Below are 22,701 nucleotides of genomic sequence, written 5' to 3' on the forward strand. Positions count from 1 at the left end.
CCTGAAGATGGGGCTCTTGTCTCCCAATCTCTAAGGAAGATTAGGAGTCTAACTTTGATGAGCACCAGAAAACAAACCCACATGAGTTTACAGGGACCAACCTCCACTTCCTGATTTTTGTAATTTTTCACTTCCTTGACTCTGCTCAGGCCCCTGCTGTTCCTCTTCCCTACTCCCTTATTCTCCCTGAATACCCAGTCACTCTGCACAAATCAGAATGGAGTTTAGCTCTTTCCTCTAGTACCAGTAGTTACTTCATAAAATCTGTTTTAAATGCTTTAATGATATCACTCCAGGAAAAAACCCTTATAAGGAGAAAAGTTATCACATAAACCTTCAACCTAAATTATTTTTTATTATATTACCTATATATGCACCCACATAAAACTAGCAATAACTTTTCTTACACTTTGAGTTCTATATAATTATAGAATCTTAACATATATAAAACTTAAAAAGGTCGGCCAATAAAATTCAAATCAGTGATATGAATTTAATATAAAGTGATGATTTTTGGTGAGACTAAATTGGTACTTACATTGTGCCTATAGCTGCTGTAGTATAGATTCTTTTGAGTTTGGCATGCCCAGGGTACCATGTGCACTGGGATGACTGAATTCTCCTTTCCTCTATATAGCTATAGCAAAACCCTAAGGAATATTATAACTGTGTATCTATGTGGGGATCCAAGCACATCGTTTAAGCATTTAGTTAAGCTCTATCCTATCACTCACTGGCAATAAGTAAAATAATAATACTTATTATTAAGGCCAAAAACTATGATAAAAAATGACAAACATCTAAAATAGCCTGGCAGTGTCTGATATAATGCCCTTTCTGAATACGGTTGTACGATGTATTTCAATTGCTATAAAAATAAAAATGTCAAATGCTAAATTCTCTTAGAGAACCCTTAGACCTGATCCATTTTACTGTAAAACACCGAAAAATTAGAGATAATTTGAGAAATGTTCCTCTAAAGAAAAGGATGGATTCAATGTAACTGTGTTTGGTCTTTGCAGGATGCAAAACGCAGGCCCCATAAAGAGTGGGAGAGGTCCTTATCATGTTCATGGGGAGCAAAAGTGGAAAAAATAAGCTAGTCATAGACTACTTATGACAGAGTTGTTGTTAAGATGCAAAGGAAGAACATGTATAGGAAATGAGACAATCCAAAAGAAATTACTTCTAATGAAACAACATGAGGTCAACTGATTCACTTCTAATACATTTTTTATTTCCTTACAGTGCAATGTGCAACTATTTGCTTAACATTTTCTCTCCTACACAGGGCCATAACAAATCAAAAGTATAGCAAACATTCACTTGCAGCCTAGCTCAAGTACGGTTTCCTGATAGTTTTCTGGGCCAAAGAGAGTGTTCCAAAGCTTGGTGGAATTCAAAAATATGGCGAATTGAATACTTAACTCCTTGTCTAAAAGACTATCATTTCTTTCTCATTCTTCAAACCTGCCTTTATTTCTTCTCTCTTTTTACTCCTAGAGTTTATCAGAATTCTGTTGAGCCATACAAGCTGTACTCTCATGTTTCTATAAATTGCAAAGAACATTTTTGACAATAGATCATTATAACAACCTGTGTAGTAGACATGAAAGTCCTTCAGATGAAAGGTGACCTGCAAATATACAGTTGACCCTTGAACAATATGGGTTTGAACTGCGTAGGTCTGCTTAATATATCAGTTTACAAGCTTATAATATCAGCTTCTAAGCTGATATTTTTCAACCAAACACATATTGAAAATACAATATTTGCAGGAATGGAAATCTGCATATATGAAGGGCTTTTGTATATATGAAGGTTCTGCAGGGCCAACTGCAGGACTTGAGTATGCGAGGATTCTGGTATATCTCATTTAGTTTCTCTGAATACGATAAAACATCTCCAGTGGCGGAAAGACTATTGCCTACATGTTGCCATCTTCTTCCTGAATACCTTCAGAGGAGGAGTGAAAGGAGAGAGAAGAAGATGAAGACAATGACAAAGAAAAATGAAAAGAAAAACTTGCCTTAAAGAAATATCAGTGAAGCTGCCTGCTAGCTTCTTTTTTTTTTAATTATTATTATACTTTGTTTTAGGGTACATGTGCACAATGTATGTCAACCCAATGTATCACTTTAAAAACACCAAAAATAAGCACAATTTTCTCCGTGTACAAAAATTATGGTCCCAGAACCTGTGCATTTTTTAAAATGTGTTAACCTTACTAAGGACAAGCTAGAATTACAGTGGCCACAGTGAAGTTTTAACCCAGATAAAACTGGTCACTTGTGAGGCACATTAGAGAAGAAAGGATCCAACACACCACAAAAGCAATGGGACACATTCTTTAATGGATACACAGAAGTATTAAATATCTAAGATATGAAATGAATCAAAGATTTCCTCTTTAAAAGATTCCTTAGAGAAGGCTAACGGAAAAAATCTTAAGTCTTAATTCACTTCCAGATTAGTGAGCTTTGTGTTATTGTATTTGGCACCTGGCTAAAATTTTTAAATGAATACTACAAGATCTGTTTTTATGTTTATATTTATATATGTCAGTATGTATGTTATGAATGTGTAATATATTTCTTTTTCCTTATGGTATTGCCAAAATTAAGTTATAAAAGGGAACTATTTAATTGGCTTAAAGAAAAATAAGTGCTTATATAAAATAGGTATTCCTTAAACCCTTAGAAACAAACCTAAAATATTTTTCAAGTTGACTTAATCTTGGATAATCTTGGGTAAATAGTAGCTAATAAAAGTATATTGGCTTGATTAACTCAGGCATACCTTCAGAGTTGTCAGCATTTAGTATAATACAGATGCACAACTCTTCTCCCCTAGGCTTATTTAGTAAAATAAGTTCATGTTATCTCTATGTGACATAGCTTGTCATCAAGAAAAATAACTTAAGGTGATGGCTATTTAATGTCTCATCTTTATGAGCATTTCAAGCATAATTGTTAAAAGCAAGAGTTAAATAGAGGTAAGATAGAATTCCCATGTGAAAAATGTCCTTTCTATACCAGAAACTTTTAACATTCTTATGAAGGATGGGAAAAAAAAAAAAAAAAAAAAAGCCCTAACATGATAGAAATAAAAATTTGCTTCCTCTACAGTTTCTTACTACAGAGAGACTAAAGACAGTTGGGACTGTTAATAAATGTTCTGTGCCACATTGAAAAAATGTATTATAAAAAAGTACATGCTCCTAGAATTATAATTCACAGGTTTTCCAATCTGTAGACTGCTGGTATGATATTCACACTTGCTTGCTTCCTAGTGTTCACTAGAAATTAAGGTCATAAAGGGCTAAGAATTCTAATTAAAATGTGTAACTAAAATTACTAGAAATAATAAGGAAAAAACTTTATATGCAAGTATACAATATAGGTAAGATGCGCTTTTGGTAAGGAAAAGCATAAGTTATGAGGATGTGTATTGTTTTGTTAAAACAAAAAGAGAATAATTTTTGTTCTAGAGTAGAATGATTGGTCCAAAATGAGAAAGAAATATTTGGGGAAAAAAACTAACTGGATATTAGAAAGTGATATGGTTTAGCGTGTCTCCACCCAAAATCTCATCTTGAATTGTAATCCCCATAATCTCCACATGTCAAGGGCGGGACCAGGTGGAGATAATCAAATCATGGGGGTGGTTTCCCCCATGCTGTTCTCATGATAGTGAGTGAGTCTCACAAGATCTGATGGTTTTATAAGCATCTAGCTCCCCTGCTTGCACTCACTCCATCCTGCTGCCCTGTGAAGAAGTGCCTGCTTCTCCTTTGCCTTCCAACATGATTATAAGTTTCCTGGGGCTTCCCCAGCCATGCGGAACTGTGAGCCAATTAAACCTCTTTCCTTTATAAATTACCCAGTCTTGGCTATTTCTTCATTGAGAATGGACTAATACAAAAACTCTGTGGAAGAGAAACCTTGGGAAAGAAATTTTATATGTGATTAAGCTAGCTAAGATTAGATGTGCTATTTATAAATTTTTCTAAAAATTAAGCATTAATATCAAAAACACTACGAAGGGAAATTAGAATTTCATCCTTTATGTTAAAACAACTTTTTCTTGAGGTACTGGTCTACTTTTAATAGGAAATTGTGAAAAGGTTTTTTGTTTGTTTTGTTTTTACCTTTTAGGCCAAGGAAATATTCTGCGTTTTGTCAAGATAATTAAGAAAGTCAGTAAAAGAAATGCCATGATGGCTGACTTGCCAAGATGGCTGACTAGAAGCAGTTAGTGCATGCTGCTCTCATGGAGAAGAGGCAGAGTGGCAAATAAACACTAATCCTGCAAGTGGATCATACAGGTGGCCATGTTTTGATTCATCAAAGAAGCAACAGCGACCCACAGAAAGCAAAGAAGAGCAAGGCAGGACAGCTGCCCACCCAGGATTGGTGCAGAGCCAGAGGAGGCTCCCAGCTGCAAGGTAAGGATGAGTGAGAGTCCCCAGGGAGCACATGTCTGCATGAGCTTTGTAATCTTGGGCACAGGAGAGGCCCCCGGCTCCCCTGGGCTTCCAGATTGACACAGAGAGCTTGTGGAGTCTGTGCAGAGCTACCACTGAAGCCCACATTGAGCTCCATAAGCCTTGGATCCCCAAGCATGTTGGTACCAGCTGCCATAGCCCTACCAACAAAGGAGCTCAGGCTCTCTTGTGCACCTCTAGGATAGGTACCACACGCACAGTGCTGAGGAGACGATGAACTGCAGACTGTACCTCATCAGGCAAGGTCCAACCACAGCCACCCCACTCCAACCTGAACATTCCAGCTGGTCATCGCTCTTCTTTCCTCTGAGATGGAGCTCCCAGAGGCAACTAACAAGCCTGCTGCAATTGCCACTGCTACAGCCCCTGCCCCTGCTGGCCTCCTCAGGCTGGGGAGAGAGTAAAGAATCTAAGAACTGTCATTGGCCTCCAGCATGCCACAGCTGCCATACAGTAAGGTGGCCAGACTGTTTTCCATGCAGATCTCTGAACTTGCTGCTCCTGATTGGGCAGGGCCTTCCAGCTTAGGCCCCCAGAGCAGCTGCGCCACTCCCACCTGATCAGTTAGTGGTGGTTCTGCATTTCTCTGGGGTGGAGCTTCCAGAGACAACTGACAGGCCCTCTGTCATTGCCACCACCATAGTAGCCACCCATCACCCCCAACACCCAGGTTAGAAAGGGAACAAACAGCCTGATCGTTGTTGCAGGCCTACAGCACACCACAGCCATCCTATGGAGAAGAGGCCAAACTATCTTCTTTGGTCTTCCCTAGGCAGAGCCCCCCCCCGCCACCTACTCCCAAGCTTGGGCCCACAGCACAGCTGCCCCATCCCTAGCTGATCACTCAAATTAGCCATGGCTATGCATTTCTTTGGGGTGGCACCCCCTGAGGTAATTGGCTGGCTGTATGCCAATGCTGCCACTGCAGCCCCACCCCTGCTGCCCCCAAGGTGGGGAAGGGACAAAAAGCCTGATCTCTCCCCAGGGCTGCAGTGCATAGCCTAGGAATACTAAGGCACTCGAGTGGGAATGGAGCCCACACTCTCAGAGCACTAAGAGGGTTGAGTCACATGGGTTCATGGGCTGCAGCAGGAATAGGCATGGCTTTCTCCACAGAGCCAGACTGAAAAGGTATGGTCTATCTCCCTACTTCAGCCTCTGACAGAGGGAACCCTGCAGCCCAAACACCTAACAAAAGAAATGCAGGTACAGTGCCAGTGATTGGAAGGAGCTCCCCCAAGGCCCAGGAGTAAACTCGGTGAAGGTGTCACCTCTCTTGCCACTGCACCACAGAGCAAGCTTGCAAGTGGCAGGAAATACAAAGGAGCCATGCAGCAGAGTAAGAGCCTCTACCAGCAAATATGCTTAAGCTTCATCTACTGGATTGCAGCCCAAACTACAACAACAAAAATGCTTTGCTAATATAACCCCCTATAAGACCAAGGGTAAGAATTCAGCCACAAATAAAGAATCTGCATAGAGCACTGGCCCTCTGAAAACATCCAGAAACGAAGCCAACTAACTGTACTCAATTTACACCACAATTAAAGGAACACCAACCTTCTCAGATGAGAAAGAACCAACTCAAGAGTTCTGGCAATGCAAAAAGCCAGAGTGTACCCTTACCTCCAAACAAGTCCACTAGCTCCCCAGCAATGGTTTTTAACCAATCAAAAATGACTGAAATGACAGACATAGAATGTGGACTCTGGATGACAAGGAATCTGATGGAGATTCAGGAGAAAGTTGAAACCCAACCCAAGGATTCCAAGGAATCTAGTAAAATGATCTAAGAGCTGAAAGATGAAGTAGCCATTTAAGAAAAAACCAAATTGAGCTTCTAGAGCTGAAAAATTCACTACAAGAATTTCATAATATAATCAAAAGTATTAACAGAAGGATTGAAGCTGAGGAAAGAATCTCAGAGCTCAAAGACCAGTTCTTCAAATCAACTCAGTTGGACAAAAATAAAGAAAAATAATTTTTAAAAATGAATAAAACTTCTGAGAAATACAGGATTATATAAAGAGACCAAATCTATGACTCAATGGTATTCCTGAGAGAGAGAGAGAGAGAGAGAATAAACAACTCAGAAAATATATTTGAGGATACAGTCCATGAAAATTTCCCTAAGGTCGCTAGAGAGGATGACCTGCAAAACGAATAAATACAGAGAACCTTGGTTAGACACCATATAAGTCAACCATCCCCAAGGCACATAGTAATCAGATTCACCAAAGTCAAGGTAAAAAAAAAATCTTAAAGGAAGACAGAAAAGTCAATTCATGCACAGAGGGAAACCCATCAGGCTAGCAGCAAACTTCTCAGCAGAAACCTTACAAGCCAGAAGAGATTGGGGTACTATTTTCAGCATTCTTAAATAAAAGAAATTTCAACCAAGAATTTCATATCCCATCAAAGATTCATAAGTGAAGGAGAAATAAAACCCTTCTCAGAAAAGCAAATGCTGAGGGAATTCATTTTAACTAGACCAGCTTCACAAGTGGTCCTTAAGGGAGTGCTGAACATGGAATTGAAAGAATGGCACCTGCTACCACAAAAACACACATAGGCACATAGCCCACAGGGACTACAAAGCAATCGCAACTCTACATAACAACCGGCTAACAACATGATGACAGGATCAATATCTCACATATTAATAATAACCTTGCCAGGTGCAGTGGCTCACACCTGTAATCCCAGCACTTTGGGAGGCCGAGGCGGGCAGATCACGAGGTCAGCAGATCGAGACCATCCTCGATAACACGGTGAAACCCCGTCTCTACTAAAAATACAAAAAAATAGCCAGGCGTGGTGGTGGGTGCCTGTGGTCCCAGCTACTCGGCAGGCTAAGGCAGGAGTATGGTGTGAACCCTGGAGGTGGAGTTTGCAGTGAGCCGAGATCATGCCACTGCACTCCAGCCTGGGCGACAGAGCGAGACTCCGTCTCAAAAAAAAAAAAGAATAATAATAATAACCCTGAATGTAAATGAGCTAAACATCCCACATAAAAGCCATAGAGTGGCAAGCTAACACCCATCTAACATGTAATGGTACACACGGGCTCAAAGTAAAGGGATGGAGAATGGAGAAAGATTCACTATTCAAACAAAAAACAAAAAAGAGCAAGAGTCACTATTCCCATATAAAATAACCCAGATTTTAAACTAACAAAAATTCAGGAGAATACAGAAGGACATTACATAATGATAAAGGTTTAATTGAACAAGAAGGCTTAACTATACCAAACATATATGCACCCAGTACTATAGTAGCCAGATTCATAAAACAAGTTCTTCTCGGCCCATGAAAAGACTTAGACAACCACATAATAATACAGTGAGGCTTCAGCACCCCACTGACAGCATTAGACATACCATCAAGGCAGAAAACTAACAAAGAAACTATGGACTTAACACTTCACCAGCTGGACATAATAAACATTTATAGAACACTGCAACCAACAACCACAGAATATATATGCTTCTCTTCTCCACATGGAACATATTCTAAGATCGAACACATGCTCAGCCATAAAGCAAGTCTCAATAAATTCAAAAACTTGAAATCATACCAAGCATATTCTCAGATCACAGTGCATAAAAATATAAATCAATATCAAGAAGACCTCTCAAAACTACACAGTTACATGGAAATTAAACAACTTGCTCCTGAATAACTTCTGGGTTAACAACAAAATTAAGCCAGAAATCAAACAATTCTTTGAAATTAATGAAAATAGAGACACAACATACCAAAATATCCAGGGTGTAGCTGAACATGTTAAGAGGAAAGTTTGTAGTACTAAATACCTTCATCAAGAAGTTAGAAAGAGCTCAGATTAACTATTTAACTTTGGACCTAAAGGAACTAGGGAAAAAGAACAAACCAACCCTAAAGCTAGCAGAAGAAAATAAATAACTAAAATTAAAGAAGAACTGAATGAAACTCAGATGCAAAAATCTATACAAAAGGTCAATGACACCAAGAGTTGGTTCCTATAAAAAATAAACAAGATTGGTAGACCTCTAGCTAGATTAACAACAAAAAAGAGATCCAAATAAGCATAATCAGAAATGACAAAGATGATATTACAACCAATCCCATAGAAATACGAAAGATCCTCAGAGAATACTACAACCAACTTACACACACAAAATAGAAAATCTAGAGGAAACAAACAAATTCCTGGAAACACACAATCTCCCAAGACTGAATCAGGAAGAGATTAAAACTCTGAATAGACTAATACTGAGCTCTGCAATAATAATAATAATAAAACCTACCAACCAAAAAAGTCCTGCACCAGATGGATTCACAGCTGAATTCTACCAGTTGTACAAAAAGAACTAGTACCAATCCTACTAAAACTATTCCAAAAAAATCGAGGAGGAGGGGCTCCTCCCTAATTCACTCCATGAAGCCAGCAACTGCCTAATACCAAAATCTGGCAAAGATACAACGAAAAAGGAGAACTTCAGGCCACTATCCATGATGAACATAGATGCAAAAATCCTCAATAAAATATAGCAAACTGAATCCAGTAGCACAGCAAAAAGTTAATATGCCAAAATCAAGTAGGCTTTATTTATTTATTTATTTATTTATTTGGAGACAGAGTCTTGCAGTGTCACTCGTGCTGGAGTGCAATGGCACGATCTCAGCTCATTGCAACCTTGGCCTCCCAGGTTCACGCGATTATCCTGCCTCAGCCTCCTGAGTAGCCACCAGCTAATTCTTTATATTTTTAGTAGAGATGGGATTTCACCATTTGGCCAGACTAGTCTCCAACTCCTGACCTCGTGATCCGCCTGCCTCCACCTCCCAAAGTGCTGGGATTACAGGCAGGAGCCATCGTGCCCGGCCCAAGTAGGCTTTATTTTTGGGATGCAAGTTTGGCTCAACATACACAAATCAATAAATGTGATTCACCCACCACATAAACAAAATTAAAAGCAAAAACCATATGATCATCTTAATAAATGCAGAAAAAGAAAATCCAATATCCATGATAAAAACCCTCAACAGACCAGGCATTAAAGGAACACACCTCAAAATAATAAGAGCCATCTATGAAGAATTCTCAGCCAACATCATACCGAATGGCAAAAACTGGAACCATTCTCTTTGAGAACTGGAACAAGATGAGGGTGCCCACTCTTACCACTCCTATTCAACATACTACTGGAAGTCCTAGCCAGAGCAACTGGGCAAGAGAAAGAAATAAAAGGCATCCAAAACGAAGTCAGCTATCTCTCTTTGCTGACAATATGATTCTATTCCTAAAACAACCTAAAGACTCCACCAGAAGACTATTAGAACTGATAAACAATTTTAGTAAGGTTTCAGGATACAAAATCAATGTACAAAAATCAGTAGCATTTCTATAAACCAATAACGTCCAGGCTGAGAGTCAAATCAAGAACACAATCCCATTTAAAATAGCCACAAAGAAAATGAAGTGCCCAGGAATACAGCTAACCATAGAGGTGAAAGATCTCTGCAAGGAGAAATATAAAACATTGCTGAAAGAAATCAGTGACAACGCTAATAAATGGAAAAAACATTCCATACTTATGGATTGGAAGAATCAATATTGTTAAAATAGCCATACTGCCCTAAGCAATCTACAGATTCAACACTATTCCTATCAAACTACCAACATCATTCTTCACAGAATTAGAAAAAACTAACATTCACATGGAACCAAAAAAGAGCCTGAATAGCCAAGGCAATCCTAAGGAAAAGAACAAAGCTGGAGGCATCACACTACCTGACTTCAAACTGTATTATAAGGCTATCGTAAACAAAAAGCATGATACTAGTACAAAAACAGACACATAAACCAGTAGAAGAGAATAGAAAACTCAGAAATAAAGCCACACGCAACCATCTGATCTCTGACTAGGCCAACAAAAACAAGGAATGGAGAAAGGATCCCTTTTCAATAAATGGTCCTGGGATAACTGGCTGGCCATAAGCAGAAGACTGAAACTGGACCCTTACCTTATACCACATACAAAAATTAACTCAAGATTGATCAAAGATTTTAATGTAAATCATCAAACTATAAAAATTCTAGAAGAAACCTAAGAAATGCCCTTCTTCACATTGGTCTTGGCAAAGAATTTCTGGCTAAGTTCTCAAAAGCAGTTGCAACTAAAACAAAACAAGTGGGACCTAATTAAACGAAAGAGCATCTGCACAGCCAAAAACTATCAACAGAGTAATACAGAATGGAATAAAATATTGACTAATGATGCATCCAACAAAGGTTTAATATCCAGAATCTATAAGGAAGTTAAATCAACGAGGAAGAAAAAAAAACAAAAACATTTAAAAGTAGGCAAAGGTCAGGAGTTAAGAGAACAGCCTGACCAACACGGTGAAACCCCGTCTCTATGAAAAATACAAAAATTAGCCGGGTGTGGTGGTGCGCATCTGTAATCCCAGCTACTCAGGAGGCTGAGGCAGGAAAATCGCTTGAACCCAGGAGGCGGAGGTTGCAGTGAGCAGAGATTGCGCCACTACACTCCAGCCTGGGCAACAGAGTGAGACTCCGTCTAAAAAAAAAAAAAAAAAATGGGCAAAGGACATGAACAGGCACTCCTCAAAAGAAGATATACAAGTGGCCAAGAAACATGAAAAAATGCTTATCATCACTAATCATCAGAGAAATGCAAATCAAAACCATAATGAGTTACCATCTCATACCAGTCAGAATGGCCATTTTTAAAAAGTCAAAAAACAACAGATAATGGCAAGGCTGTGGAGAAAAGTGAATGCTTACCCAGTGTTGATGGGAATGTAAATTAGTTCAGCCACTGTGGAAAGCAGTTTGGAGATTCCTCAAAGAACTCAAAACAGAGCTATTATTCAACCCAGCAATCTCATTACTGTGAATATACCCAAAGGAAAATAGACCATTCTACCAAAAAGACATATGCATGCATAATGTTCATCACCACACTATTCACAACAGCAAAGACATGGAATCAGCTTAGGTGCCCACCAATCACTGATTGGATAAAGAAAATATGATACATATACACCATGGAATACTCCACAGCCATAAAAATGGAATGAAATCATGTCCTCTACAGCAACATGGATGAAGCTGGAGGCCATAATCCTAAGCAAACCAATACAGGAACAGAAAACCAAATATCACATGTTATAAGTGGGAGCTAAACACTGAGCACACATGGATATAAACAGAGGAACAATAGACACTGCCAACTACTAGATAGGGGAGGGAGGAAGGGGGATGTGAGTTGAAAAACTACCTATTGGGTACTATGTTCACTACCTGGGTGCAATATACCCATGTAACAAACCTACAGATGTACCCTCTGTAACAAAAATATGTCAATTTTTTAAAAAAGACAATTTCCTGTGCTTCATGTGCTCTTTATTAGTCTTTTGATCACTCAAGAAAACAGTTCTCTCTATTTAAAAAGCTAAGGTTTTTCTATAATTATGTAACTTTATTTGAAGTATTTTAATTATCACTCCGCTTAAATGACTATTGTTGCCAGTGACCTATGAGCCTATTTTAATTAAGTATTTTAAACCCTTTGACATTTTTTAACCACTTCTCAAAATCAAGCATTAAATTAAGGCCTTTTGACCTCAAACCAACTTTGGAAGTTTCCAAACTGACCTCTGGAATTTCTCAAAGGAATTTTTTCCTCTCTTCTTATAAAAAAGAGAGATGTTAAACTAATTAGGCTTATTTGATGTGTTAAATTACATGGGAAGCATTGTCAAATAATAAGTGTTGCTGAACCATCTTTAAGTTGTATTGCATGGGCATGTTATTAATATGTTTTCCAGAAATTATATGAAATTCCCAGAAACTTGATGGTCTTGACATATAACTATCACTCATAATTTTAATTATTTTAAAATATTGTATATACAGAAAAGGAAACAAAATTTTCTTGTCAATTGCATTATAATTAATTTTCATCAGACATTTAACCATTATCATTTAAAGTCTTGCCATCCACAGACAGTTGATTGTTTTACTTTGGTATTTTCCTGAAAGTTACTGAAAACAACTATAAACCTAAATTTTTCATCTTTGAGGGGATTCATGGAAAGAACTCTGACAACATAGGTTTCTGATAACCTTAGGTTCACACAGTTAGATTAGATAAGAATTTCTAGAACTCTAATGAATAAATTGATTGGTTCATAAAACCACTAACCCCACATCAAGCAGAACACGAATTAATTGGTTGCTAAGGAAATGCTTTGGCAGGTTTTCATAGTAAGTCAGCCAGTACTGAAATTGTTAAGATATACAATTTGAATGAGCTCCATAAGATTGATCCAAGTCAAATTACCTATGATGAACTATTTCATAAACAATGCTTTGTGCCTGAATTGGAGAAATCAACTGGTATTTAAAAGGATGTAAATTCAATGTTAAGTGGGGGCTAATGGAGGGCTTGGACAGTTGCTTGGTCCTTCCTGAGTCCTTAAAGCTTTAATTATTAAAAGCTCTGTACTCCTTAACTCATCATAGGAGAGAGAAAATAATCCCAATTATTTTAAAAAATACTGGCAGGCTGTCTGTTCTAAAATTCCTAAAATGGTTTATAACCACTGTCTGGTTTGTCAAACCCATCATTTTGACAAGACAATAAAACACTCAGATGATACATTTCCAGCACCTGCTGGATCATTTGAATACTTACAGATGGACATCACTCAATTCCTACCTTCAATGAATATTTTCTGGATATACAGAAGCTTTCCCGTCATGCAGGAAGGTTGCTGATATAACAGTAGCTAAAAGGTTATCATGAAATGTGTTTGCTTTATGGAATATTCTTGGAGAAATCTCCAGTGGTAGAGGTGCTCATTTCACTGGACAAGTTATAAAGCAGTTAAATAAGTTATTACAAACACAATAGTATTAGGCAAAGCTAACTGAATTGACTGTATTACCTTGTTCAAAGGTATTACTGATTGATGGCAGTCAGATACAACCCCTTGGAAAACACAGACTGACCCCTTATGAAATAGTTACCGGAAGGTGTATGGCCCTAATAATAGAAGCTCATGAATCTCACACTTTTATAAGTCCCGACATGACTTAATATTGAAAGATTTTAATGCATTATGCTAAAGTATATTTTTACCAGTTAAAAGAAACCCTTTGCGACCCACCAGTTGATGACAACTAGATCTTTCATGATCTAGAACCCACTGAATGGGTCTTTTGGAAGCAACACCAGAGAAAGACTGCCCTTGAGCCTCACTGAAAAAGACCATACCAAGTTCTTCCCACAACCCACACTACTGCAAAATTTCAGGGCCTCAAGCCTTGGATCCCTATATCTCAACTCAAGAGAGCCCCTCCAGACTCTTGGGACAGTAAATCCACTGGAGATCTCAAGGTAAAGCCGACTAGGGAAGCTTTTCTCCAGAAGAAAATGGCATCCTAGATGTGGACAGCTTTCCCAAGATCACAGGTCAAGACTGTTCTCCTCTGTCACTATGAAATCTTTGTTCCCTTTCCTCTTTGTTTTCTTTTCTGTTTATATACAGCAAGATAATGTGATAATTAAGATTTCATAATTGATAGCTTTTGCAGGGAACTAGACTGAATGTTGACTATGTCATGTTAAACCTGAATCCCTATATGATCTTAGAGATATTCTAGTTCACCATGTAACAAATTTCACTAATATTCCAAGTGTGACTATTTGTTCAAATTGCACATCTGGGCTAAGCGCAGTGGCTCAATGCCTGTAATCCCAGCACTTTGGGAGGCAGAGGCGGGTGGATTACCTGAGGTCAGGAGTTTGAGACCAGCCTGGCCAACATGGTGAAACCCCATCTCTACTAAAAATACAAAAATTAGCCAGGCGTGGTGGCACATGCCTGTAATCCCAGCTACTCAGGAGGCTGAGGCAGGAGAATTGCTTGAGCTGAGGAGGCGGAGGTTGCAGTGAGCTGAGATCATGTCACTGCACTCCAGCCTGGCCAACAGAGCGAGACTCTGTCTCAAAAAAAAAAAAAAAATTGCACATCTGGTTCTTTCCACAGGATTAGGTTTCTAGATTCATATATTCAGACTTGTGTTTAAATCTAATAGTAGGAAAAACCTATATTGAGGGTTTTGCAGCTAAATTATGCCAGAAACTAAGAAAACCAAAAGAAAGATAAGTTGACAGTTTGTAGACAACTTTATAACCCTAATCCCTTCATTGTAAGAAGTAATCTACCATACAATGATTCAATAATGGACCCTTGGATAAATATTACCAGTGGTTCCCAACTGGTGATTTCTAAAACACAACGTATCACACAAGGAACTATCTCTTGTGCCCCTCCAGGATATATTTTTATCTGTGGAGGATTTAATGATCAACCATATGTGTGGGCAACTCCTTATCTCAAGTGGAAAATAAGGGACCAATGTGGATTAGAGATTCTAACAGTACCACTGTCACTTCATAAGCAACTGGAAACTGAACATTGTTCTGTATCTCTTAATTTGTCCCATGGATTAACGAGAAATTGTGCTTGCTTTGGCAGCACATATACTAAAATTGGAACGATACAGAGGAGGTTAGAATGGCCTCTGTGCAAGGATGACACGGAAATTCATGAAGCGTTCCATATTTAAAAATAAAAATAATACAGAGGAATTTTCTGGCAGGCTTAAATGGCTCTAAATGGGCATCTTTTGTAGAATGGTTCTTCTTTGGCTTGGCATAAATGTATACAGAGTTATCATTAGAAATCTATCTCAAATATTAGCTACTATAGCTGATTCTATTGCAAAGGCTATCGTTGCCCAGAATCCTTTATAAATTCTCTTGATAACATTGTTTTAGACTGTTTTGGACTACTCGATGAATATGGGAATATGTATGCAATGGCTAACATCTCATGCTGCCCTTTCATAAATATGTCTGATATGGTAGAAACTCAGTTTTAAAAAGTAAACAAACAAGCTACTTGGTTAAAACCAGTAGATTCCTCTTGTGGCTCATTTTTTTGATTGATTTTATTATAATTGTTTTGGTTCATGGTGGCCTCTGTTAAAGAATACACTTCACTCTCTTAGTATTCTCCTCCTGATAACCATCACAATAGTCTCCCTGGTGTGCTATATCCTCTCATGTGTCTTAAATGCTCATATACAGTCATCTGTTGTACATCAAATGGTCTCACTACTGTTAAAATAACAAAAACACAAAGAGAACATAAGGAATCATTCAACTAGCCTGATGCCATGAATTATTTCATACCAAAACCAAACAAGTCCATGACGATAGTGACAGAGTGGCATCAATGCCCAATTTTGAGAGACTGACTAAAAGGGAGAAATTGTTAAATTAACTTAAATTTGGCCTGAAGCTGCCTCCATACCTTGCATTCCTGTGCAGCAAAACTCACCCTAATGTACTATGTAAACAAACCAATACATAGAACAAATAGCTGACTTTCAGCCAATCACAGGCAGCCAAATCATCACACCATGCCCAAATAAGGCAAATACCTAGCTATAGCTAATCAAATGATTTCTCTACTTTGCTTTTGTGTCCATCCTATAAAAGCTCATTGCTCAGGTTGCTGGGCAGAAGGAGCTGTCCGAACTTCTTCAATTTCTGAAGTTTGCCCAATTCAAGAAATTTTTTGTGTGTGTGCTTAAATAAACTTTGGTAAATTTAACTTATTTAAAGTTTTTAACGGTTATAATACTAAAATTTGGAGACATTTGTGCATTAAAATAGCATTCCTTTCAGGAATTTATCCCCAAACTGCAATGCTGCTTTTCACATCCTATTGTCATTTTTAAACTGTGTTAAAGAAATATTAAATTCTATACATTTTGTATCAACTTCTTTATTTTTTGTGAATGAGAATAATTATGTTTTCTGGGTTACCTTGCCATATGGATGCATGCTCTCTGATTGACATTTATTGTTGGTCTGACAATCACCTGCTTACAATCTTTCAAGTGGAAGGAGAGATGCAGAACAACAGAGGTGGGTAAAAGTTGTGTGTCTGTTTCCTGCATTGATATTAAGTGCCTGATTTCCTGTAATTAAATAAATATATATTTAGACTCTTGAAGGAAAAATCAGAAAAGGGCCTTCAATAACAGGCCTCAAAGTGAAATGTCCAAAGGAAATAGCCAAACTCCCCACTGCCTTTTGAGTAGAACTTTAAAAAGAAGAAAGATACCTGTTGTTAGCATTAAGCAAGGGCTATGTGAAATCAACAGGAAGAGAGAACACTGAAAGATTAAATTAATCCAAGATCTGTGTCTTGTGCTCCTCAAGTTATTCTTCCTATTTCCATTTTACATGTTTATCCTCAAGAAAAACTATTTGTTTTGCATTTACTGTGTTCTTCAATAAACACAGCCAGATGCAATCACTCACATCTGTAATCCCAGTAACTCAGGTGGCTGAGGTAGGATGATCACTTAATGCCAGGAGCTTGAAACCAGCCTGGGCAACACAGCAAGATCCCATTTCTAAAAAACAATTTTAAAATTAGCCCGGCCTGGTGTCATGCCTATATTCTCAGCTGCTTGCGAGCCTGGAGTGGGAAGAGCATTTGAGTCCAGGAGATTGAGGCTGCAGTGAGCTATGGTTGCACCACTGCACTCCAGCTTGGTGACAGAATGAAACCCCAATCTCAAAAAACACAAAAAATAAACAAACAAAAAACCTCTGATTTTTTCTAAGGATTTAATTATAATAGACAAGTCACTCAAAGATTTAGACACAACAAATTATGATTTGACACAACAAAGAAATACAGTTTTTAGTCTGATTTTAACTCAGCAATATGAAAAGCATTACCTTCTTTCTCTAAGTTGTCTTTAAAGTAAAAAGCTAATGTTTTTGATGAAACATAATGCGTTGGTCTAAGAAATTCTTATTACAATATCTGTAATATTTGTCCTTGAGAAATATTTAATACTGACTTTTATTGCTAAAATAACTTTCATGAAAAATGTATTGACTTTAACTGACCTAAAATTAATATTGCCCTAAGCCTATACAGCTGTCAAAAAATGTTTTCCTTCACTAATATTATCCCTTGAAGGTTGCAATAAAAGACTTGATGTTAACTTCTAAGGTTTTGAAAATCTGTAACCCAAACTATAACATTTGATGGATTAATAGTATCTCCTTTTACCATCCCAGTTAGCCAATGACAGATTGCCTTTGAAATGTCGAGGCTTTAAAGAAATGAAGAACAACCCAAATTCAGTGTTCTCAACCCCACCTTTGATTGTTATTATCAAATTTTAAATCCTAAAAGGATTTGATTTTAAAAATTAATCCTTGTATTAACATTGGCAATCAAAGCACTTACAACCTTAAAAGGCAAAAGAAGAGCATTCTCAGAGGCCTGAATTTAAAATAAAAACAAAAACAAAAAAATCCCTGCAATGTTTAAGGCTAAAAGGAACTTCAAAAATTATTCTGTCCTACTTTTTATTTTAAAATGAAAAAGCTTCTCTTATTAATTCACTGGATTGACAACTTAAAATGCTCTTCCTTCATACCCTACCATATCTCCATTAAACAAGCATTCTTCCAGTGGACCTCAAATATTACGCATCAAAATCTTCCAGGTTGCTTGTTTAAAATGCATATCCCTATTATCATCAATTATCATTATCATTATCATCAATAACTCCGACTCAGTAAATGCAGATCGGGTGCAGCGGCTCATGCCTGTAATCCCAGCACTTTCGGAGGCCAAGGCAGGCAGATCACTTGAGGTCAGGAGTTCGAGACCAGCCTGGCCAACATGGTGAAACCCTGTCTCTACTAAAAACACAAAAATTAGCCGGGCATGGTGGCACACGCCTGTAATCCCAGCTACTCGGGAGGCTGAAGTGGGAGGATCACTTGAACCTAGGAGGCGGAGGTTACAGTGAGCCAAGATCCCATCATTGCCCTCAAGACTGGGCAATAGAGCAAGACTCTATCGCAAAATAAAATAATGAAAAAGCTTCCCTTATGAATTCACTGGATTGACATCTTAAAATGCTGTTCTTCATACCCTACCATATCTCCATTAAATAAGCATCCTTTCAGTGGACCTCAAATTTTATACATCAGAATCTTCCAAGTTGCTTGTTTAAAATGCATATCCCTAGACATTAGCAACAATAACTCCAACTCAGTAAATCCACGTAGGCCCAAGGAATCTGTATTTTTAACAAGCATCCTTCGTGACTCTAGGACAGGTGGTCCACGGAACAAACTTTGAGGCATGATGCTAGGCAATATATAAACAGGTCATGTACTTAATATTTAGCCTGTCAGTGGAAACATTTAGTCTAAAATTTGAACAACTCCAAAGGCAAAAGATGTATTTGAGAAAGGCAGGGTTGAATAAGAGTCATTTTACGATAACATGTTTTTGAAACTCTGTTTCATTACTTAGAAGAATACCAATAAACGGAGGTAAAGGCAGTGAGGGAGGAGATCCTTTGTCATTATATTGTACAACCCGAGGACATTTTCCTAGAATTTTGGAAGTGCACTTTAAGAGACTGCATAAAACATGGGGGAAATGTCAAGCCACATTATGCTCTTAAAAGCAAAACAAGAAAAAAACCAGCTTCTAAATAGGTACTGAAGAATGCCATGCAGTATTATGATTTTCATTTCTAATAATATAAATGAACATCTTGAGTTTAGTATTTTTTTCAAATTCTTTTAGAGATAGTGTTCTTTTTGCTGAGGTAAATGTAGATGAATAAGAAATGGCAGAACTTATTCTTCAGTGATGTGAAATAATGTTTTTATCTATAAAGCACAGGGTTTTTTAAAAAAAAATTTGAAATAAATTAGTATGATTCTATTTTTAAACATTTGTATTTATATAACTTCATATGACAGCCAAAGCCTTACCCCAAATGTCATAAACTCTACTGGGTTTGCAGATCGCTTTCTATTAGTGCATTAGTGCATTTCTTTTAAACGAAACTAGTTTTGCTTTTCAATTGTTAGATTTAACAATTTCAGGTAAAAATCAGTGTCTTTTTTTATTGTTTTTCATTAAAAGGTCAAAATATTTCATAGTTTAAGAAAGAAAGTAAATGGAACAAACCAAATGACTTTAATTTTGATACTTATAAAAATCACAAATGGATCAGTTTAGGTATATAAAAACATTAGACACTCGTATTATTTACAGCCTTCCCCAACTGGACAAAATCTAGACCCATAGAATTGACACAGGATAAATTCAGGGAGGCCTACCTACTCCTAGATGGAGCTTGCCCAGGAAAATCAGAGAGCCCCGATGGGACCCACCACTCTGAAAACAATGCTTAGTTCCTTCAATCAGCAGCAATCCCAGCAATGCAAACCACTGAAGACAGTCCTGAGGTGTGGACAGCCCCAACGTGTGGATGCCTGATTTGAGTTCACAGTAGGAAGGATGATCACCAATCAGTGTCACAATGGTGAAATTCCAGGGGTGTTCCTCATCTATAAATAACCAATTCTGGGGGGTGGTGGTCCCAAACAGGCTTCAGGACTATAAGCAGTGGCTCTGAAGCACAGAAAAGGATTTGTTTCTAATAATAGACACAACACACCCAATATGAAGTTCTATAAGGACCCTCTGAGAACTAGTAAGCCTGGTGGCTGCACGTCATCACCAAATTTACTTGTAATAGTCTATTGGCACCCACTAGAGATTCAAGATTGCAAAATTCAACCTGCTTACTTGGTTTGTTTAAATACTTTTGCATAAAAAAGAAACATACGAGGAAATTTCAAATGTTCCGTTTTATAGTACAATCAGATCGGAAAGTACTTGCCTCAAAGTTACTATCAGGCCTATTAGTGTTTAAGAATTTGCGGCCGGGCATGGTGGTTCATGCCTGTCATCCCAGCACTTTGGGAGGCTGAGGTGGGCGGATCACAAGGTTAGGAGATGGAGAACATCCTGGCCAACATGGAGAAACCCCATCTTTACTAAAAATACAAAAATTAGCTGGGTGTGGTGGCACGCGCCAGTAGTAACAGCTACTCGGGAGGCTGAGGCAGGAGAATTGCTTCAACCCGGGAGGCGGAGGTTGCAGTGAGCCGAGATTGTGCCACTGCACTCCAGCCTGGCAATGAAGTGAGACTCTGTCTCAAAAAAAAAAAAAAAGAATTTGCATATTTCTTCCTTTTAGCATGAATCCTCACACTAAAGGCTACACAACAAAATCTCAGAGGTAAAAACTAGCTTGACTTCTAGAAAACAGCTGGAGGGTGGAAAGGGGGGTGAGCAACAGTGAAATAACGAACAATTATAATTACTTTCATTATTGAAAATCTACTAGGAGAAAAGTTCTGGTAGTCACTTTTTCAACATTCATTATTTCAAATCCCTATAAAAACAAAATACATGTTATACTCTTAAGAAAAACAGGTCAGAGAAATGAAATAAGTTGCTGAAGGAAATGGACAAAGATTTGAATAGAAGATGCCAAAGTCTACACACTTTCCACTATAAAACCCTATCTAGTCTTCCACTGAGAGAAAATCATCATATCATCACATTAAAATTTGCGTTTGTGTACAAATAGTTTATGTGAATAGGTATATGTATTACAGAGATGGATAAAGACACAGAAAATAATTGAGAATAAGCCAAGAAAAGGAGCAGCTATCCCAATACCCCTGGTCCTAGTTCTGCCCTGGATGTGACAGTCAGAAAATCACTCCACTCTCTGGGGTCCTGTTTCTTCATCTGTAAAATGGAATTAATAAGCAAGAATTGACTTCTCCTCAAAAAACGATAGGGGCATGTTAAAAAGACACAGGAGCCAATCTGAAGGTACCCCATTAGCCAAAGTTGGAACAACTTGAGCAACAAAATAAACAGTGACGGTACTGGGTGATAACCCATATAATATTTTAAAATCCATGAGTTCATGCTAATATAAATAAATAACTGAAAAAATACATGGATGGAGGAGAAGCAGCAGCTCTTCCTTACAGGGGAATCCCAATTAGTAAATACAGAAAGAATGAGAGAAATATATAATCACAATTAGATAAAGAAAAGAGAGTAAGAATCACCACAGGCAACTTCCACTGAAAGAGACTAAAATTAATGAGTGAAGATTTGAAAAGAAACAGGCTATTCTTAATAGAAAACTCTCAAACTATCTTACCCAGGATATTTGTCAATTTCAAAGGGAAAAAATAGTAACTTTACAGTGAAAAAACCCACAAGACAGAACCTTAACCAAGTGATCAAAGTTAACATCATCAGTAATAAGATACAGCTGGTACCCCTTAATATGATGTACTGAGAAGAACACAATACTACTACTGTAGTAGTCTTGCCAAGAATACGTAACCTCAATCTAATCGTGATAAAACATTAGACAAACCCAAACGGAGAGACATTCTACAAAATAGCTTGCCAGTTACCCATCAAAAGTGTCAAGTTCATAAAAAACAAGGCAGGAAAGGGAAATTGTCACAGATTAGAGGAGACTAAAGAAATAGAACTAAATGCAATGTAGAATCCTGGATTGGATCCTAGAATAGACCAAAGGCATTAAGGAGAAAACTAGTAAAATATTAATTTTCCTAGTTTTGATAATTAAACTATGATTATATAAGTTGTTAAAATTAGGGAATGTATTTAACTGCAAACATATTACAATTAAAGGTGAAGTATTGGGTTCCTACATCACATCCCATGCTTTTCTACCTCTGAGCCTTTTATCACATCATTCCATTTAGCTGAAATGTCCTTGCTCTATTCTTCTTGGCCAAATCTTTCCCATACTGCAAACTCAAATAGAATGCTAGCCCCTTCATGGTTCCCATGGTCAGAAGTCATTTCTCTCTCCTATTACCCCCACAGCACTTTAACCACACCCTTCCCACAACACATACCACACTCCCCCTTGTATTTTAGCAACTGATATAAATGACTCATTAATCCTACCTGACAATTCATTAAATATTATATTATCTCTGTTATGCCACACAATGACTATAATTGTATCTGACACAGATTTGGGGCTCAGTAATGGCTTTTGGAAAGTCCCTTGATTACAATTGCCATTGTGAACTTCGAGTTCATAAGTCATCAATAAATAATCCAGATTGCCAATGTATTCACATGCAATGAGAGCTAGAACTGCCAAGGCAATAGGGAACTCATCTCAGGTT

General features: G+C 37.7%; 1 protein-coding gene and 1 non-coding gene across 21 annotated transcripts in view; one reads left to right on the forward strand and one right to left on the reverse strand.

Annotated features, from left to right (window-relative positions):
- The window catches only part of NEK11 (NIMA related kinase 11), a 334,192-nt gene that overhangs the window by 245,340 nt on the left and 66,151 nt on the right, over window positions 1-22,701 (reverse strand). The window contains exon 2 of one of the 20 annotated variants that reach the window (XM_058433724.1): window positions 539-650. The exons of 17 other annotated variants lie outside the window; for them this stretch is intronic. In XM_058433724.1, coding sequence (XP_058289707.1) covers window positions 539-598 — 60 coding nt within the window. In that variant the 5' untranslated portion in view covers window positions 599-650. Of the gene's footprint in view, window positions 1-538; window positions 651-19,773; window positions 19,891-22,701 lie in introns of those variants that run through there. 2 more of the 20 variants (XM_058433728.1, XM_058433725.1) reach the window with 2 other exon arrangements.
- LOC116462196 (U6 spliceosomal RNA) lies at window positions 15,049-15,155 on the forward strand. The gene has a single exon (XR_004246285.1). It is a non-coding gene; the product is annotated as a U6 spliceosomal RNA (small nuclear RNA).

The sequence above is a fragment of the Hylobates moloch genome, unplaced genomic scaffold (assembly GCF_009828535.3).
Source record: "Hylobates moloch isolate HMO894 unplaced genomic scaffold, HMol_V3 SCAFFOLD_22, whole genome shotgun sequence".
Classification (NCBI taxonomy): domain Eukaryota; kingdom Metazoa; phylum Chordata; class Mammalia; order Primates; family Hylobatidae; genus Hylobates; species Hylobates moloch.